The sequence below is a fragment of the Gossypium hirsutum genome, chromosome A03 (assembly GCF_007990345.1).
Source record: "Gossypium hirsutum isolate 1008001.06 chromosome A03, Gossypium_hirsutum_v2.1, whole genome shotgun sequence".
Lineage (NCBI taxonomy): Eukaryota > Viridiplantae > Streptophyta > Magnoliopsida > Malvales > Malvaceae > Gossypium > Gossypium hirsutum.
Genome location: NC_053426.1, coordinates 111,810,868 through 111,824,222, shown reverse-complemented (window position 1 = coordinate 111,824,222; position 13,355 = coordinate 111,810,868). Strand labels below are relative to the sequence as shown.

Below are 13,355 nucleotides of genomic sequence, written 5' to 3'. Positions count from 1 at the left end.
AGTCAATCAATATTCATTTTCAAGTAACCCATGAAATCAAAATTTAAAAAGAATATAATTTCAAATATTTAAACCATATATCAAGTCGATTTAATATTTAAAGATGTTATTATTGAAAAAATAATGTAAAAGTAGAGATCTAATTAAGTTGATGCGTCTTTTTTGTTAAATGTTGAGACTTGATGAATTTATCAATAAGTAAACAAATTAAACTCTAATAGTAGACTGTAAATCTAATCAAAATTTATCAATAGTAAACTTTGAGAGTTAATCTTATTTCCCCATTTCATATAGATAACGATATCAAAATTTTCACCATCCTTGAGAATATAAAAATTAAAATAAGTTAACCAAAGCAATTATAATTGATCATGAATTAGCAAAAAATATAATTAGATTTGAAACATTAAATAAAGAAATTTCTTATAAAAATTTTGCATCTTGTGGTCTAAGATCTTGAAAATTATGGAAGATAAATTTGATCGTCAATAAAAAAATTATCACTCTAAGAAAGATCGTGTTGATAACGTATAATAAAACTAAAAGAATTATAGTATGAACAAGAGAGAAGAGTATATACAAATCTATTTATAGGGCCTCAATCACCATAGGTTACAACCATATAATAAAGAATTAAAGGTACCCTTGCCATTTCCAACTTATCGCCGTCGCATTTGATGGTCTTTTTCCAATAGCTAGGCTCACTAGAAGTCTCATTTGTTCCTCCTCGTCTCAAATCTCCCATTAGTTTTGCCTAAACGGACATAAACTCTTCAAATCTTACTTTGAAATCGAGAGTTAATGTCTTTTGATCTCCTCCTCTGATTGTTCGATTGCTTGGGTTCTGAGCCATGTTATTTTTCTCATTCTTGACATCGAACCCGCTGTCAAGACTTGGAAGTAGAACATTGAGGACTTCGTTCAATCGATCATCTTTCAAAACAACTTTTTTTATATTTTATTTTTTAAATTTATTCCTTTTTTGTTTTTCAAGTTTTAGTTTAAGGCTTTTTCATTTTTCCTAATGATGGAGATTTGAGTTGTAGGTTGGATGAAAGAAATTCAGAGATTGCTTTCTATTTATCCTTACCCCATTCAACTAAAAGGGACTTCAATGACTACTTTCAAACTAGTTTTTCCTTCTTTGATGGATTTGACTTTCCCAACTTATTATTAACACACTCAAAAGAGGGGAATACAGATGGCTAAAAGTCTAAAAAAATCCACCATTTAGGAAAAACACTAGTATAGGATGAGGAATTGGGATATAAGGGAATGACTCCATTTTTGGTAGTTTTCCTAACGTTCAACCGATAATCTGGCCTATCAACAGAAAAACAAGCGGGGTTGATTCATTTGTAACTTTGGGTATGGATGTTGAAGGGTGGACAGTGGTGTTGGTGGAATTAAGTTTGGGTCAATTTATGGTGTTTTATGAGGTTTTGGTAGTGGGTTTGAGATTGAGAGTGGAGGAGGGCACACCATTGGAATAGGCCAAAGCTTATGGCTTGCAAGCTTCCAACCATGAATTGACTTTTGCTAAAGATTTCGCAGAGCTAATGACAGGGGTGAAGTCATAAAATTTTGTTAGGGGCCGAAATTAAATTGTAATTTTTAGGATAGTAAAAATATAATTTCACCATCCTAATAACTTATATCTTTATAATTTTTAAATGATTGAAATAAATTTTTTTATTATTTTAGGGACAAAGTGTAATTTTACCTTTATTAATTTAAAATTTTAAAAGATTTAAGTGAAAAAATTTTTATTTTAGGGAGATAAAGCCCCTGCCAACCTCCCTAACTACACCGCTGGCTGATGATAAAATGGGTAAAGTTGGAGCACTCTTTGGAAATCAGGATAGATTTAAAAACATTTAATCTTTTTTTAGAGAGTTGGAATTTCCAAATCATCATGACGTGGAAATTCAAATATTTAGATGGAAATTATATAAATTATTTATTAATTACAAAAATTTCAAGTGATTAAAATGATCAAATTATGCAATATGAGTGCTCATTTCACAATTTTTTTATTTTCAATACCTAAAATAAAAACTTATGAGAATTGGATGACCAACTTCGAAATTTCCCCTTATATTTTTGTTGACTACTTTTACGATGTTATCTATTCATCTAATTAACTACTTTGAAAAATAATAAACGACCATGATAATGACACCATTGAAGATAATATTCCAATCATCACATGAGGAAAATCAAGCTGATGACGACGACAAAGACACCATCCAAATTACTTTTCTTTTTTCTTATAATATAAAAAGGTCAAATTTTTAAAAGGTACTTGTACTATGTATTTCTTTTGGATTTAGTCTCTCTATTCTAGTTTCAACATTTATAGTTTGTTTACTTTTTTAAATATGTAATATTTTTTGGTATTGCGCGCTTTTTTTTTTAAATATGTGGTGACATTTTTTTTTTATAATTTGATGCTTTTTTCACATATAATAAAAATGAAAAATATAAAATTTGTCCAATTATTTAAAAATATCAATAATTATATGTCACATCACCATATCTTAAAAATATATGTTAAATTAGTTGACAAAATTAACAAAAAAAATGTTAGCCTTAGAAAATTGTTTAAGGCGCGAAGATAAGATTATGAAATTTAGAGGGACAAAGTTAAAAATATTGTATTAACAATAACTAAATGGAGCATGGATCCCTTCTTGTTCCCTTTTTGTTACACACTTGGTTATCTCCATGATCGAAAATATACATTTCAAGAGGTAAGTGATTGTGCGCCACGCATTCATCCCGATAAGGCTTGAACTCATTTTCTTAAATAGTCTTTCAAGCATTTAATAAAAAAATAAAATTCTTAACTAATGACAATATTAACTCCGAGAAGACTTTATGGTTCCAAAATAAATAATACTTTAAAAAATTTTCAAAAAAAAATTTAACTCCATTAAAATTTCAAATTTACTGATTTAGGTTCAAATTATGAAATTTCCCAAGTATAAAAAATTGTATAAGAAATAATTATTTAACCAACCATCACTATTTAGATTCTTATTTTTAAATTTAATCATTTTTAATTCTTATATTGTTTTGATTTTGAATCCGCAGTCATGAATTCATTAACTAAAATAAAGTAGTTTTTGTGAGTATTACGTAGAAATAACAAATTGACATAGAATTATACATATGATAATATTTATTAGTGTTGACTTATTTGTCGGTTGAATTATAAGTTGCAACTAAAGAAACAACCTAATTCACGCTTCTCTAATGAACAAAACAATGCTCATTCAATTTATCCAAGGGAATATCTGGGAGAGGTAGGCAAGGGCATTGGCCCTCCCTCAAATGAAAAATTGTTATTTAAGTACTCCATACAACGATTAAATTAAAAAAAAAAATTTATAGGGAAATTGTACGTTGACCCCCAAAATGAATAAAATTATGTTTAATTCTTTAAAAAATGATGAAATAATTACATTATAAAATTATATTTTAGTATCTTAAAATTTTATTATTAAATTTCAACTCCCTAAAAAAAATTTTAGATTCGCCCATGAACTTATCCATGAAGTAATAAACATGTTTTCAATATACAAATAGCGTGAAATTTGAATATCCAACTAGTACGATCGATTAATGCTCTTTAATTTAATCCAAAAAATGCTTCCCAAACCATATGAAATAGAGAGTTATCTTCTTATCTTCTTTTTTAAAAACAATATCTCTCCGAATATTATAAGTAAACCACATTGGGATTCTTCAAATAATATTCTCGCTAGATCAAGTAACTTCACCACTTATATTCTTGTATATCGCTGCTCAAAATCCTAAATAAAAAGTGAGTATTCAAAATATTTAGGTAAAAATATGCCAATAAATATGATAAATTATACAAAATGAGTTGCAACAAATAATATTAACAATGTGTTTGTCGCGTAAGATTTTAGAAACAATATAGTTTAACTTAACGAATTTAATATCTACCGTTTGATCAGGACTGAAATTCTAAAATTTAAAAAGTACAAGGACTAAAAGTACTGATATAAAATATATAAACTAAATCTGTAATTTAGTCATAATATAATAACTAATAATAGAATTTGACCTAATAAAAATATAATTAAAATAAAATAAAAGTACATAGAGTTTGAATATGGATAATTTATTCCATTATCTCATCATTATCAAAACCCAACAAAAAGATTAAACTTAGTCAAAGGAAAGATATATATTCAATAAGAATATATTTAAGATAATCATTCAATAGTAAAATAAATAAATAAATAAATAATTCAAGCAAAGCAAAAATCTCACAACCACCTACTCCTTGCATTGACTAAAAAACTTGAATAAAATTCAAAATAGGGTTAAAAATAAATAAATTTGGATGTAATTGCAATATATTTTATAATTATTAATAATAATAAATCATATTTTAAATTTTTAATACCTGCTTTTAATTTATGTTTAAAAATGTAATTAAAAATTTCCAACTTAATGGCATTAAAATTTCTTATAATTACAAGACGATGTAATTACGATTTTAATAAATACATTTTTACATTTATTACTATTATAATATTATTAGTTTAAATAATTAAAATATTTACATAATTTATATATAAAAAAATCATTCTTGTTATACTAAAAAAAATTCAGACTAGAGCTTGAACTTGGTTTACCCAAAAGACATATTTTATTGATTAAAATTTTAATAAAAATAATTTTTATTTATAATTAATTATAAGATAATAAAATAAATTGAATTGAAAATATAAATCCAAACTTGACCCAAAACGAGTCTAACTGATCAAGTCACTATAATGAGTTGAAAGTAATATTTTTAAAGGAAAAAAAAAATTGAGAATTTAAAATACAGGGATTAGAACTAAACTTGAGCATAATAAAGGGACTAAAACCCAAATTGTACACAAAAATTTAAGGAAAAGTAAAACGTGTTTGCTTAAATAGCAAGAACAGATAATTCCAGCACCAAAACAACTGTTAAAAGATTAGGATCTCTCTGTATTTTTTGGGGTCAACAATTAGCAGTAAAGTGAGTTTCCTTAAACAAATTCAGCTTAAAAAGTTCACGAAAAAAATTCCCTTTTTTCTTACAAAAACAACGAAAAAAAGAAAGAGAATGTAATGTTTGAAGCTTTGGTTATATAACCGGTTTTAAACGAGATTAACGGCGCCGGACCTGGTTCTGTCGTGAGACGAAAATGGTGCCACCGGTTCAGACTTCAATCCCTATCACCGGTTCAATCTCTTTTACTATTCCTTGTTCAATTTCTTACCTTATTTTTTTATTGCTATTTCTCTGAAAGTTTCTATTTTTCTTTATGATAAGTTGATTTGTCAGTGCTTGAAAAGGAAAGAGACAGAGTGTTCAAAGTCCACCACTTTAGTTTTTGACCAACCTTGATTGATTAATTAATTAATTAATTAAGATTTTTTTACTAATTATTGATTCAAACTTTCATTTTTGTCTATTTTGTCAACTGAAAGAAATTGAGAAATTAAAAAACACACAGAGTAGATGAAGAAAAGTTGATAGAAATTTAAACCAAAAAGAAAAAGTATGAGTTTTTGTCTATCAAGGTAAGAGCTTAATTGGGTTCTAAGTAAGAAATTATTTTTATTATTAGTTCTTTTATTTTTGTTAAATTCTCATTGAATATTATGTATAGTAGATAATATGAGAATTGGGTTTAGGGTTTTATGAGCCATGGTGGATCAGAGAAATATAGGGGTAGCTTTAGTTTTATTTTATCTATTGTTGTTGTCGCTGTTGTTCAAGCCTACAGTCGAGCAGCGACTGAGTTCGAGTATCGAGTTTACAGCTTTGTTTGAACTTAGATCATCTTTGGGGCTTACAAGTAGGGATTGGCCTAGAAAAGTTGATCCTTGTTCGAGTTGGAACGGTATACGATGTGAAAACGGTAGTGTTTTCGGGATTAACATATCCGGGTTTAGAAGGACCACGGTCGGTAGACAAAACCCGCGGTTCGCCGTCAATTCCCTTGTGAATTTTACGCGTTTGGTCTCTTTTAATGCCTCTAAGTTCTTGCTTCCTGGTTCGATCCCGGATTGGTTTGGCCGACGGTTGTTGACACTACAAGTGTTGGATCTTAGGTCTTGTAATATCACTGGTGTTATACCTTCGAGTATTGGGAATTTGAGTAACTTGAGTATTCTGTATTTGTCGGATAATAGGCTTACCGGGGCGATTCCTTCGAGTTTGAGTCGATTGTTAAGCCTTTCGGTTCTTGATCTTTCAAAGAATTTGCTTACCGGGTCGATTCCTCCAGGCATTGGGGCACTTTCGCGACTACAAATCTTGAATCTTTCAAGCAATAGTTTAATGTTTTCGATACCTGCACAACTTGGGGACCTCGATAGCTTGGTTGACCTTGATCTCAGCAGTAACAGTTTGTCAGGGTTGATACCGGAAGATCTTAGTGGTTTACGGAATTTGCAGAGAATGGTCTTAGGGAACAACGGTCTCACTGGTTTGTTGCCGGTCAATTTGTTCCGATCTCCAAGTTTGTTGCAGGTTATAGTCCTTAGAAACAATAGTTTCACTGGTGAACTCCCTGAAGTAATATGGTCAATATCAGGGTTGAACCTGCTCGATATCTCTCACAATAACTTCACCACCGAGCTGCCGAATTTTGCTTCGTATGATAATGCCACTGCTGCAGTACTCGACATTTCCGGGAACAAGTTTTATGGAAGTCTCACGACTGTACTCAGACGGTTCAGTTCTATGAATTTGTCGGAAAACTATTTTGAGGGCAGTGTTCCAGATTTCGTGCTTGGCAATACATCACTCGGTACTAATTGTCTCCAAAACGTGTCAAACCAGAGGACTTTGACAGATTGTGTATCATTCTATGGCGAGAGGGGCCTGAGTTTCGATAATTTCGGGCCTCCAGCTCCCGAAAGTGGGAAGAGTAACAGCAACAGAAATAGAATTATATTGGCTGCAGTTTTAGGCGGAGCCGGATTTATCATGCTACTAACGCTGTTTGTATTGCTGGTCCTACGTGTCCGTACACGAAGGAGAGTAAGTCATAGAGGGATTGATGTAGGACCAGTCTGTGCTGAAACAACACCTCCTTCACCTGGATTAGCTATTAACTTTTCGAGCCTAGGTGATCTATTTACATATCAGCAACTTCTTCAAGCCACCGGTGATTTCACCGAAGCGAACCTCATCAAGCACGGCCATTCTGGGGATCTCTTCAAGGGTATCTTAGAAAGTGGGCTTCCTGTTGTCATCAAAAGGGTCGATTTGCAATCGATTAAAAAGGAAGTGTACTTATCAGAATTGGATTTCTTTAACAGATTTACGCATACACGACTGGTTCCCCTATTGGGACACTGCTTGGAGAAAGAGAACGAAAAATTCTTGGTTTATAAATATATGCTGAACGGGGACTTGTTGAGTTCTTTGTACAGGAAAATCAATTCGGAAACTGATGGTTTACAGTCGTTAGATTGGATAACAAGATTGAAAATCGCTATAGGAGCTGCCGAAGGCCTTTCTTATCTTCATCATGAATGCACACCACCGATCGTCCATAGGTATTTTTTCAGCTTCCCTTTTTTTATGCTTAAATATCCGAATTTAGTTGCGCTTTATGTAGGCAAACAATCGTATGATGAAGATTTTGTATGTTTCCGTGTTTATAAATCTGCTTTGTATCAACAATATGTTTTTTTTTTATGTTGTTGAAGAGATGTTCGAGCTAGTAGTATACTCCTCGATGATAAATTTGAAGTACGACTAGGGAGCTTGAGCGAGGTCTGTCTTCAAGAAGACGATGGCCGTCAAAATGGAATTACAAGATTACTGCAGTTGCCACGGTGAGTATTCCGTAGGGTCGTCCTTGTACACATGATGAATTTATCTACGTTCCTGTTTTTGAATTTTTATTGTTCCGAACAAATTGTACCAAGTTTTACTTGATAAAGGGTTTCATACGGCTTTTCATTGTTGCATGCAGGTCATCATCAGAACAGGGTTCTTCAGGTACGTGTACTTTTTGTTTGTAAAAATTCAAGCTTATTTAGATCTCGATCGCCATTCATTCATTGATTTCTTATCGTATTAGGCCCAATGCGTTTGTTCCATCTCTTATATGGTCGCATGTATAGGAACCAGCACCTATTGTCGTGATATCCTTGAGCTTTTGCTGAAATTTCCTTTTTTATTTGTAAAATGGCTAGATTCTTCTACGGCATTATGTGCATATGATGTTTTCTGCTTCGGGACGGTTTTACTTGGACTGGTAACTGGTAAATTAGACATGAATGCATCAAGTGAAACCGAGATGAAGGAATGGTTAGAACAAACACTACCATATATCAGTATATACGATAAAGAACTTGTGACAAAAATTTTAGACCCATCTCTTCTCGTGGACGAGGATCTATTGGAAGAAGTCTGGGCCATGGCCATCGTTGCTAGATCATGTCTCAACTTGAAACCGTCTAGGCGACCCCTAATGAGATACATTCTCAAAGCTTTGGAAAATCCATTAAGGGTAGTTAGGGAGGATCATTCAAGCTCCGCAAGGCTTAGAACAACATCCTCAAGAGGTTCATGGAACACTGCTCTTTTCGGTAGCTGGCGTCGAAGCTCTTCCGATATAGCAGTCTCCACCACTAGAGCTGAAGGTGGAGCCGACCATACATCCTCCCATAGACACCATTCGAAGGAGATATTCATATTCCCTGAGCCACCACCACAAGAAACCGAAAGACTCCCGTCGTAACTAGCAGATTAGATTTAGTTTGTTTCTTTTATTCTTTTTTGTTAATAAGACCTTTTGGCTGGTACCCGAAAAGGTAAATCGGGTTTTTTCAAGACTTCCAATATGCACATATACGATGGTTTTTTGTTCGGATTCGATTTTCAACAGCTTGTTTTCAGGGTTTAAAACAAGCTTTTTACAGTTTAATCTGTAACTGATCTTTGTTTTTCTTTGTTATGTAAATTGTTTAGATTACAAATTGAGAAAAAGAGTGTTATTTATATGGTCATGAAATTGGTGATAAAAGTGTATCCATATATATATATATAAAGGATATAAACAAACAGACATGCATTACTATTCCATCGAAAGATACAAAGGAGATAAACAGATAAACATGGATTCCATTGAAAGATCCATTAATAACAATTAGAATTGACAATTTAAAAAAAAAAAGAAAAAAAAAAGGAGATAGAGGTTCCACCGAGATTTGAACTCGGGTTACTGGATTCAGAGTCCAATGTCCTGACCACTAGACCATGGAACCATCAGATGTCACGTTTTATTTTTTCATATGAACAAAGGGAAATAACGTTTGCCAATCTAACCACCCCCATCCACCGCCGTATATCCTTCAACCACCATCCTAACCACCGCACCTCACCTTGTCCTCCGTACTCAAAAGTCAAAAGTCACCTCTCTCCACCTGAAACAACATATTCATTATATAATGCTCCGACACTCACATTATGTAAAGTAATAAATGGTTAGTCTACCTGCTCCAGACATAAGGGTTGAGGAGAAAACTGCTCGAAACAAGTAAAATTTTGAAGAAACATTTTAAGCTTTAAGAACGACAGTAGGCTTGATCCAAATAAAGAAGAACATTGCCCTTTTTTTTTTCCGGTTTTCTTCAAGTAAATCCTAAGTTAAAAGATGTTAGCATTTCCGTTTGAACTCCATTTTTGCTATGAAGAGAAATCAGAAAGACGAGCATGTTTCATGTTGGGTGTATGGAGAGATAGGGCTGACATGTAAGAAATATATATATGGCATAATTTTATTGGAGGGAACGTTTTGCAATTGGATTGTGCAGTTCTTGTGATGTCATTTCTATTATTCTATCTGATTTTTTATTCGTTGAATTTAATTAAATAAACTATTAAAAATACAAGAATTAAAAAAAAAACAAAAAAAACAAAAACATTTCAATCAGTTCAATAGTAGTTTTTAACTTAAATTCTCGAATGATTTACTAGTTAATTGGTCTAACCTCTCTTTTCAAACCCCTGTTTCCATCAAATTTCAATCCAGTTGACTTATCCACTTCGGTTTAAACAACTTTGCTTCTGACTTTACCAAAATATAAATTCAATTTGGTTATAAAAGTAGTAACTCGAATTGTCCAACTTGAATAAAAAATATTTAAATCTAAAATGATCCGAAATTGAAATAATTTGAGTTTGAAATTATTTCAATCCAAAAATTTTAATTTATAAAATTAAAATTATTTGAAATGACCCGAACAAAATAATAATTTATATTGAAAAATCAAAGTAACCAACTCAAATGACCTGAACCTGAAATAATGTAAATCTAAAAAAACCTAAAACAACCAAACTTGAAATTGACACTAATCTAAAATATGAAAATTTTAAAACCTATTTACTTGACCAAGGAATAGCAACGAGTTTTTTTAACTCGGATTAAAAATTCAGGAAAATATGAAAAAGGATCCGAACTCCATCAGTATATCAAATAATAATAATAAACAAATCAGAAAGATCTTGTCACTTCTCATTTGGCAAAGTTTTACAAATTGAAAATTTGTTCCCTGAACCTAGGATTTCCACAGGATTCATTTATCCATCATTGCATTAAAATGTAGCAAAAACAAAATAATTCATAACATAGATTCACAGTGTCAATGCCCTAAAAACATGGTATATGCCATTGCAAGAACATGCATGTATCATTTTATTTTCAGCAACTGAGCAAGAAAAAAAGTAGAGGAACAACATCAGCGATAAAGGCTTTCGGATCTGAGATTCTCTGCGATCTCAGTTTCCCAACGGTCACCATTCTCGAGCAGCTTCTCTTTGTCATATAAAAGTTCCTGCAAGATCATTGACAATAACAAATTTTACTTCAACTTGCAAGGGATAGTAGCTGTTTATGATTTAATTAAAAAGAAGATGAACCTCATGAGTCTCGGTGGCAAATTCAAAGTTGGGTCCTTCAACGATTGCATCAACAGGACATGCCTCTTGGCAAAGTCCACAATAGATACACTTGGTCATATCAATGTCATACCTGAAAAATTGAACTGATGTCAGACAAAGGAGACAACAATAACAGAAGAAGAAGAGAGACGATGCACCTTGTTGTCCGACGACTTCCGTCCTCTCGTTCTTCAGCCTCTATTGTGATTGCCTGTGCTGGACATATCTATAAAACCACAACCACTTCATGAGAAATAAATCATGATAGTTAATCCATATAAGTAAACTTCAATAGCAAATACGAGCACGGTTTGACCAGGTCCAAACATTTGCAGATTGCAGACATGGCTCCCTTCTATAACCAGTGGGAGTAATAGAGACAACACAAAGAAAATATAGTAAAGGAATCGATTAAGTGACCATAATATCTGTTTAAATGTCAGTATTTCAATCTAAAGCAAAATACAGACTCAAAAGTTAAAGCCCATAGGCAATGCCATCATGGTATTATTCCCACCCAATAAAAGAAGCAATTTAGATAATGGGGTCAATAAGATGAAGCTTCAACTTACAGCTTCACAAAGTTTACAAGCAATGCAACGTTCCTCTCCAGTTGGATATCGGCGGAGAGCATGCTCCCCACGAAAACGAGGGCTCAATGGACCCTTCTCAAAAGGATAGTTAATCTGCAGAAGAGAAGCCATGTTAGTATCATAATTCAAGCATTTGCTTCAATGTCCACTCCACCCCCACCCCCAAAGAGAAGGAAACAAAAAGACACTTACAGTAACTTTTCTTTCAAAGAAGTACTTGAGTGTCAACATGAGACCCCTAACCATTTCAGTTAGAAACAATGTGTTTATGCTTCGCTCGAAAACTGCAATTCAGCAGAGCATAACAAATCATTATTCCCTAAAATAGATCATGTAACAAGTTACGGAACGCAGAACATTTCAGTGCTTTAAATTACCAGAACTCCAGTCCTTCGAAATCTCCTTTGCAAGCTGCTCTCTTTCTTCATCATCTACAGTTTACACACATGAAAACATAAATGAGCCAAGACATCTAAATATTAAGTAAAATTCAAACATCTAGGCTAGTGAACATGCATTGAAAAAAAGCTGTAATAGGCAGTCTTAGAGTGGTTTTTGAGTAGAATGGTTTTTGAGCACTTATTCCCCATTGCAGGCTGTTTCAAAATTCAAAACATCTCTCAGTCTCTCCCGATTAATCCATCCTCCAAAGATTTCTCAAATACTTCCCCTTTCAAAATAACGAGATTTATAATAAAAATGAATTACAAAGAGAGAGTAGAGCAACCTTCCATGGTGCCATAGGAGTGTGCACCGAGTCGCAGCCCATAGTGTTGTGATGAACCCTGCAACGCTTGCCCTGACAAAGCCTATTCATACATAACAAAGTAATCAGTAAAACAAAGAACCCTAGAAAATCATAACGATGCCTGATGACACTGAATCATTAAAGTGAAGTTAATATAGCATTTTCAGTCGACAGAAAAAGCAATTAAAACAGAAAATTTTAATATTACAAACAACGTAAACATCTTCTCTAACCTAAACTGTTACTTACGGAGCCTTCCCCTTTTCCTTAATTCATTTCCTAAATTAAATCACCGCATGCCAGAAAAATCCTAACATTCTAATTCCCCTAGCCTATATCAACGGAAATGGAGAATTTATAATCGATTCCATGAAATTACAAATCTAGAGTTTAAGTGAAACGAAAATTTTCAAATAAAAAAATAAAGAGGAGAAAAGTGAGTTCTTATTACGAGATGTCGAGCTCTGAGAGCGGTGAGAGAGTTGCGAGCGAAGATCGCAGCCATTGATTTTCTTTTCGTTGCTGGTTAATCTAACGGTACTTGAAGACGATTAAGGTCTTCGCCGATCGGACTGTAAAACCAAGCTACAGGAGAACCTGCTCGTTAATTGGGGGTTTATTTCCAGTTTTCAGATCATTTTAGGATGACAAGTAACGGCATCGTTTCGGTGATCCAATTGCAAGCCTATTGCTCCTTTGAGATTGGGCCAGGGCCTGTAGAATCAATTTTTTTAGTAAATAACGCAAAGGACATTAAATTATTAATAAGCTTACATTTTAGTTACTTAATTTTAAAAAATTACAAAAATGTTATTAAACTATTTGAAGTTTTATTAACTTTTTTTAAAGTCTGGAAAGTAAGCTTTAAGCAACGATTTAACGATCCATAAAGTGGGTTAGTACCTATCGATGAATAGAAGAATATATATTAAATCTAAGCTAATATGAGCTAGATATTGAAAAAAAATCGTAATGTTCAAAGTTATTTCACATAAAAAGGACTAATATATCAGTAATTTTAACAGTCCAATGTCTT

General features: G+C 32.6%; 2 protein-coding genes and 1 non-coding gene across 3 annotated transcripts; 1 reads left to right on the top strand and 2 right to left on the bottom strand.

Moving 5' to 3' along the window:
• The first annotated feature begins 4,985 nt into the window (after positions 1-4,985).
• On the top strand, positions 4,986-8,957 carry LOC107927978 (probable LRR receptor-like serine/threonine-protein kinase At2g16250). Its single transcript, XM_016859120.2, has 4 exons — positions 4,986-7,584; positions 7,738-7,866; positions 8,007-8,032; positions 8,230-8,957. Exons 1-4 carry the CDS (start codon positions 5,723-5,725, stop codon positions 8,775-8,777), a joined length of 2,565 nt encoding a protein of 854 aa, XP_016714609.2. The 5' UTR covers positions 4,986-5,722; the 3' UTR covers positions 8,778-8,957.
• Positions 8,958-9,231: 274 nt separating this feature from the next.
• TRNAQ-CUG (transfer RNA glutamine (anticodon CUG)) lies at positions 9,232-9,303 on the bottom strand. The gene has a single exon. It is a non-coding gene; the product is annotated as a tRNA-Gln (tRNA).
• A 1,221-nt stretch (positions 9,304-10,524) lies between these two features.
• Positions 10,525-13,043, bottom strand: LOC107927814 (NADH dehydrogenase [ubiquinone] iron-sulfur protein 8-B, mitochondrial). Its single transcript, XM_016858937.2, has 8 exons — positions 12,771-13,043; positions 12,299-12,380; positions 11,949-12,002; positions 11,764-11,855; positions 11,551-11,664; positions 11,137-11,204; positions 10,958-11,069; positions 10,525-10,872 (listed from the first exon to the last, which is right to left on the bottom strand). The coding sequence occupies exons 1-8, from the start codon at positions 12,822-12,824 to the stop codon at positions 10,777-10,779; spliced, it is 672 nt and encodes a 223-aa protein (XP_016714426.1). The 5' UTR covers positions 12,825-13,043; the 3' UTR covers positions 10,525-10,776.
• Between the last annotated feature and the right edge of the window lie 312 nt (positions 13,044-13,355).

What these genes read in the sequence shown, in the direction of transcription:
- LOC107927814 (XM_016858937.2), bottom strand. Translation starts at nt 12,824, where the DNA reads ATGGCTGCGATCTTCGCTCGCAACTCTCTCACCGCTCTCAGAGCTCGA. An exon ending in TTCGAAGGACTGGAGTTCTG is followed by an intron (nt 11,856 to 11,948) that starts GTAATTTAAAGC and finishes GCTGAATTGCAG; the next exon opens with TTTTCGAGCGAAGCATAAAC. An exon ending in TCTTTGAAAGAAAAGTTACT is followed by an intron (nt 11,665 to 11,763) that starts GTAAGTGTCTTT and finishes TCTCTTCTGCAG; the next exon opens with ATTAACTATCCTTTTGAGAA.
- LOC107927978 (XM_016859120.2), top strand. Translation starts at nt 5,723, where the DNA reads ATGGTGGATCAGAGAAATATAGGGGTAGCTTTAGTTTTATTTTATCTA. An exon ending in AGATTACTGCAGTTGCCACG is followed by an intron (nt 7,867 to 8,006) that starts GTGAGTATTCCG and finishes TGTTGCATGCAG; the next exon opens with GTCATCATCAGAACAGGGTT. An exon ending in ATCAGAACAGGGTTCTTCAG is followed by an intron (nt 8,033 to 8,229) that starts GTACGTGTACTT and finishes TAAAATGGCTAG; the next exon opens with ATTCTTCTACGGCATTATGT.